At 46.0% G+C, this 6,583-nt stretch overlaps 1 protein-coding gene across 3 annotated transcripts in view; it reads right to left on the minus strand.

Annotated features, from left to right (window-relative positions):
• The window catches only part of FBN1 (fibrillin 1), a 186,690-nt gene extending 181,654 nt beyond the window's left edge, over window positions 1-5,036 (minus strand). For 2 of the 3 annotated variants that reach the window (XM_042474932.1, XM_042474934.1), the window contains exons 1-2: window positions 4,888-5,036; window positions 4,038-4,473 (exon numbers count right to left, since the gene is read on the minus strand). In XM_042474932.1, the coding sequence (XP_042330866.1) occupies window positions 4,038-4,264 (227 nt within the window). In that variant the 5' untranslated portion in view covers window positions 4,265-4,473; window positions 4,888-5,036. Of the gene's footprint in view, window positions 1-4,037; window positions 4,545-4,887 lie in introns of those variants that run through there. The other variant, XM_042474933.1, reaches the window with a different exon arrangement.
• Window positions 5,037-6,583: the final 1,547 nt, after the last annotated feature.

Below are 6,583 nucleotides of genomic sequence, written 5' to 3' on the forward strand. Positions count from 1 at the left end.
AGACAACACTATACTACTAGAAGAAAACCTCACAGACTTGGAACAATCACTAAAGAAAGTCAAAGAAGAACTTTGGATTCAGAGGATGCCTCAGTTGTATTGGAGAGTCAAGATAATATCAAGATAATATGCTTGTGGAAAATATTCTTAACCAAAGGCATCTTAGAGCATCTCAGATAATTTTGTGCTGGTTCTGTATAAAGTAAATGAAAAAGAAATGAAAAAGAAAAAAAAGTAGAACTATTACTGGAGATAATAAAAACCTTGCACAACCTGAAGATAGATAGATAGATAGATAGATAGATAGATAGATAGATAGATAGATAGATGATAGACAGACAGACAGACAGACAGACAGACAGACAGACAGATAGATAGATTTTTATCCTGTCTTTCTCCCAAAGTGGGACCCAAGGCAGCTAACATACATAAAACACAACAGTTAAAATTGTACAATTAAAATCATAAACATATAAAAATTACAAATATAAAATTTAAAACATACAATAAATTTGCAAAAGGGACTTGGTTAATGTATCCATCCAATCGCTTACTGTAATTAAGGACTGTTGTTTTAGAAACTATCTTTACAAAGTCAATAACCGCCATAAATAATATAACTTTTCAGAATTTGTTTTGTCTCAGCTATGCTTAAAGAAAATGAAAACACTTTTAAATGTTTGCTTAATGTAGTTCCCTTTTGCCAGAGTTCTGACATCTCTACATTTTAAAGCAGAGTAAGGGAGCCTCCCATCCATCGTGATTCCTCAACCAGCCAACCATCTTCTGTCCCAGGTCCCACCCAAAGATCAGCATTAGAAAAAGGAGTCACTCTCTAGCAGTGGCAGTATCTTTGCTCAACACTGTTTTAAAAAGGCAGTCATTTGTCAGCCTGAGCAGGGAAAGGCTATCTGTGCAAAGTAGATAGGGGCTTACATGACATCAAGGGATGGGGTTTCATAGGAGGAGGTAGTGCCCACCCCAATGTCATCTAGCCCCTGTTCCAGGAGGCAATCCAACCCAGTGGGCGGAAACAATTCCCCACTCCTGGTCAAAAGGAATTGCACTGGAAAAAAACAATTCTAGAATTTACATGGACTATACAGCAGTTTCATAAGTTCAAATCAAATTCAGGTGCACAGTACTGAAAGTGTTCAACTCCTGTAATGTACCCGTCATGTGCCAATGTCAATGCTAAAGCACTCCCAAAGCCATTTTTATTGACCGGCAAAGTGCTACCCAAAAGATAAGAAGCAACATTCAAAGCAGAACATTAATGGCCTTCCATTCATGACAACTACACACATGCACACCATCCATAGCAAAATCTAGGTCTCACTACTCTAATCAAACAGAACATCCTATGTTATCAGAACTCTAGCCTACCTAGACTCTATCTTTTTTAGCAAACATATGTGTAGTACACATGTTTGAAATCACATTTCCCCTGCCCTACACACACACACAGATTTCTTCCCTGTGCAAAAAAGCCACAGAAAGGCCAGCTCAGGACAAGGCAACAGCCAGCTGTGCTTTGAGTCTGCTTGTCAAATTTGCACGAAAACTAGTAATTAGCATCTGCAGTTGCTCCGTGGGAACAAACGTCCAACTTCTGGCATTGCTAATAAACCATCACAAGTCAATACATCTGGACCACTGCTTAAATATAAAGTGAAGGCACTGTACGGGTCCCCAGAAGCTAATATATCCAGTCTGTTGGTCAAAGACGAGATGCTCCATATATATGCCAAGTTACAGCACAATCATGTCTCCTCAGAAGAAAGCCTCCCTGAGTTTATTTGAGTTTATTCCCAAGCACCAATTGCAACTTTTGAGTCCAATCATGATAAAAGAGACCACAGCATGGAGCAAGAGAAGAAACTAACCAAACAAGATACACCACACCAAATCTGCTGGTAGTGAAGACATATCAGCAGTTGCTTTAAGCAAGTGACGCCAGACATATTCTGGAGGTGAATTACTCCAGGAGACCAGGGTTCGAATCACTATTGGCCATGGAAAACCTTCTCGCTTTAAGGTCATCAGAAATGTCTTGATGACATGCAAAGCAAAACAAAACAAAACAATTATCCAACCACTTTTTATCTAAAGACTGCAAGGTATAGAGACTTGTTTGAGACATTTTTGCTGCCCAGCTTCATGGACAACATGGCACTCCCAATATTTGCTGTACAGAAACTGGCTATTGACCCTTAGTTTAATGCTGCCAATGGGACAGAGTCCCACACCACACACTTGAAAGGTAAAGGCTAGTTTAGCAGGGTGAAGTAAAGATTGTGTGGCACACACGGCTCTGACCTCTAAATGAGAGGCTCAGAAGAACAGCTGAAGGGGCACTACTGCTGCCTCTTGCTGTTTGCCAACTGAAGCACTTTCCTCATTCTGCCTAAAGGATAGGGCTGGTTCAAGGTTTTGACCTGAGGCTTTCTGCCTGAGAAGCATGTGGCATAATCCCTGATACCTGGGGACAACTTTGCAGTTCCTCAGTGACAGTTGGTACCTGCTCTTATACCTGGGCTCATTTATTCCTGCTACTTTTATACATCTGGAAGCCAGCATGGTGTAGTGGTTTGAGTATTGGTCTACAACTCTGAAGACCAGAGTTTAAATCCTTGCATGGCCATGAAAACCCACCTTGGTTTTCTCGGTCCAAAAGGAAGGCAAAGGCAAGCCCCTTCTGAACAAATCTTTCCAAGAAAATTCCATATGAGAAGTCAGAAATGGCATCAATGCACAGGACGATGACAACAACGTTAAACATCAAGGTACAGGCCTGGCTCTAATAAGAGATGTTAATCTATCACACCCATCAGGGTGTCAATTGATAAGTTATCTTCTCCAAGGCATCACTAGGTTTTCTTCTACATTAGATGGGAACCAGCCTTATACTGAACCAGACCATTCATTTGAGTACTACATCTTCTTGCTAGCAGTAGAAGCATTTCAGGCACCATTCGGTGTGTGAATATATGGGCAGGTGGGAGCATCTGTTATTTCCATCACAGCTACATCCTTTCAGTAAAGAGGCCAGGGCTTGGACCTGGGACCTTCTGCATGGCGGAAGGTTTTTAAAAAGTGTCCTATTTAAAGGAAGCCTTGAGCAACCCTGCTTAACTATTTGAAGGGATGTCATATTCTGGATGGAGCACGCTTGTTCTCTGCTGCTCCAGAGAGTAGGACATGGAGCAGTGTATGCAAGATACAGGAAAAGAGATTCCACCTCAATACAGTATTAGGAGGAACTTCCTGACAGAAAGAGCTATTTGACATTGAAACACACTCCCTCTGGGAGTGGTGCAGCCTCCTTCTTTGGAAGTCTTTAAAGAGAGGCTGGATGTCCATCTATTGGGTGTGCTTTGATTGTGAATTCCTGCATGGCAGAATAGGGGTTGGACTGGATGGCCCTTCTGGTCTCTTCCAACTCTATGGTTCTAGTCAAGCTCTGATGGTGCACTTTGAGAGCACAGACTTGGCATGGAGCACAATGTGTCCAGGTTCGACCTCCACTTAGAAGGAAAGTGCAAACATGAGGCCACTGTTTTTGTGGGTTTTTCAGGCTATGTGGTTTTGTTGTGGAAGAGCACCTGTGGCTGACATCTTCAAAGAATGCTGGCATGGAAGTGAGTGGGGCATAGATACTGTAATTGAATGCAGCATATATACTGTGTCAAACAGTATCTATACCCCACTCACTTGCTTGCCAGCATTCTCTGAAGATGCCAGCCACAGATGCTGATGAAACGTCAGGAATAAACTCTTCCAGAACACATAGCTCCCAAAAAACACAAAAAACTATGGATGCTGGCTGTGAAAGCCTTTGACTTCACACAGGTGAGGCAACTGTTCACCTTAGATCCTCAAGGGTCAGGGTTGGCAATCGTAGGGCGGGCAAAGAGTCTGATCCAGGAGAAGGATCTACTCAAGAGTCTGATCGAGGACCAGGCAGCCTCCCAAGCCCCCCTCCTTCCTTCCCACCTTCCTTCCCTCCCTTTCCCCTTCCTTCCTTCCTTCCTTACCCTTTGAGTGCATCGTGTCCCACGGCGCCCCCGGCCTGCCCTCGCCTCTTGGCCCGACTGGCTCGGCTGATGGGTTCCTTCGGGGCGGAGGCAGCAGAGGCAGCAGCAGCAGCAGCAACAGAGGCATCCGCTTCCAACCCGTTGCCCTCGGCGGCCCCTTCTCCCGGGGAAGGGAAGGAGACCAGCAGCAGCCCCACCAGGGCCAGCCTCAGCAGCAGCAACCGCATCTTGCCCCGGGGCTCTCGCTCCTGCCTTCCCTCCTTTGCTCCCTTCTTTCCTTGCAAGCTTTCCCAACCTTCTCCTCTTCTTCTTCTTCCTCCTCCAGCAGCAGCAGCAGCAGCCCCGGGGGTCGCGGGGGCTTGGCTTGGCTTGGCTGCCTCCCTGGGAAGAGGCTGGGATCAGCAGTGCTGGCTCTCTCTCTCTCTCTCTGGCGAAGCTGAAGGGAGGAATGGAGAAGGAAAGGAGGAGAAGAGAGGGACAGAGAAAGAGCACCGTTAGACGACGAAGCCCAGCCTCTCCATCACTCCCCCTCCACCAGCAACAAGCTCACTCTTGCTATTGGAGCCCCACAAGGGCTGCATCCACATTGGAGAGATAACCCGGTTTGGTAGCACTTTAACTCTGTTGTCTGGCTCTTTGCTATGGAATTCTGGGAGGTGGGGTTTGTTGTGGGGCCCAGAGGGCCCCACAACAAACTCCAACTCCCAGAATTCCACAGCAAAGAGCCAGAGAGGCAGTTAAAGCGCTGCCAAACTGGGTTATTTGTCCAGTGTGGATGCAGCTGGAGTTGCAGACTTCAAGGTTTCTCTCTAAGCCTCCTGTCAGTCCCTTCAAGGGGGGCTTGATTTACCTCAGGAGGAGACCCCTGTCTTTCTCTCCTCCTCCTCTCTGCCCCACTCTTTCCCTTCTTTTTGGGGCTGGAGAAGAAGGGAGAAGGAAGGGGGACCCACTGGAGCTGCCTGGGCTGCCTCCTCTTCTCCTCTTCTCCTCCTCTGCTGCCTTCCCTCTTCCCTCAGTCGGCCTCCTCCTCCTTGTCCCCTCCTCCTTTTCCCCCTCCCTTCTTCTTCTTCTTCTTCTCCTTTTCCTCTCTCCCCCTTTCCCTGCCTCCCCCCTCCCAAAAAAAAGACCAAGCAGCGTCCTTTTTTCTCTCGCGAGAGAGAAAGAGAGAGAGGACACCAAAAATTCAAAGCCAAAACACAACCTAAAGCCTTTCTCCAAAAGAGCCCTGAAGAGAGAAGTGGAGGGGAAAGAGGTTTCTCCTCTCCTGGCCCCAAGCTTTCCTCTCCTCACTTCCCGCATGTCCCCAGAGCCCCCTTTTTGAGGCTTCCCTGACAAGAAAAGGGAGGGAAAGACTGGCAAGGAAGCCCCCTTCCCTGCTGCCCCTTGGCACTTTCCATCTTCTTCTCTCTTGCTTCTCTCTTTTCTTTTGGAGGTCCCCCTCATGGAGGGCAGCAGGGAGGTAAAGCAGCCACCTAGAAGCCCTTTACTCTCTATGGCCACATACCCAGAAGGAGAGGAAGCCTGTCTGCAAGGTTCCCCATGACATTCTCACAAACAAGATAGTAAAATGTGGGCTAGACAATGTAACTGTTACATGGATTTGTAATTGGTTGACCGGCCGAACCCAAAGGGTGCTCAACAGTGGCTTCTCTTCATCCTGGAGAGAAGTGACCAGTGGGGTCCCACAGGGCTCTGTCCTTGGCCCAGTGCTATTCAACATCTTTATCAATGACTTGGATGACAGAATTGGGGGCATACTTATCAAATTTGCAGATGACACCAAATTAGGAGGAGTAGCTAATACCCCAGAGGACAAGATCAAGATTCAAAATGACCTGAACAGACTAGAAAACTGGACCAAAGCTAACAAAATGAATTTCAATACAGAGAAATGTAAGATACTGCACTTAGGGCAGAAAAATTAAATGCACAGATATAGGATGGGGGACACCTGGCTGAATGAAACTATGTGTGAAAGGGATCTGGGAGTCCAAGTAGACCATAAGTTGAACGTGAGTCAACAGTGTGACGCAGCAACTAACAAGGCCAATGCAATTTTAGGCTGCATCAACAGAAGTATAGTGAGGGTATCGGGAGGAAAGGCAGGTTGGGACATTGGCATTAGTCAATGGGAGCTTAGCCAAGAAGAAGTGAGGGCTACTCCCAGCAGTAAGTATAAATAGGTTGGAATTAGATAGGGAAATGGATAGGGACCAGATAGGGATAGAGCTCTGAGCTAGAGGTTTATGAGACCCTGTGGGGCTTTGGCAGCCAAGGTGGCTGAGATGCACTGCTGAAAGGGGTTTGAGTACCAAGGTTGGCCTAAAAAGAGGTCAAGTTTGGAAATTGAATTAGTATGGCTGAAAAGTCATAAAGTAACAACAAAGTTTTAAAGCTCAGAGTCGGGTCAAATGTCATATGTGAAACTGTAACCTAGAGAATACTTCAAGAATACAGTAACAGATACTGTATCTCATTGTAACTATTTAAGCACAGAAACACTGTGTCAACTCTGAATGTCAACCAGAAGAGAGATACTGTAACCA

Source organism: Sceloporus undulatus, chromosome 6 (assembly GCF_019175285.1).
Source record: "Sceloporus undulatus isolate JIND9_A2432 ecotype Alabama chromosome 6, SceUnd_v1.1, whole genome shotgun sequence".
In the NCBI taxonomy this organism is placed as follows: Eukaryota; Metazoa; Chordata; class Lepidosauria; order Squamata; family Phrynosomatidae; genus Sceloporus; species Sceloporus undulatus.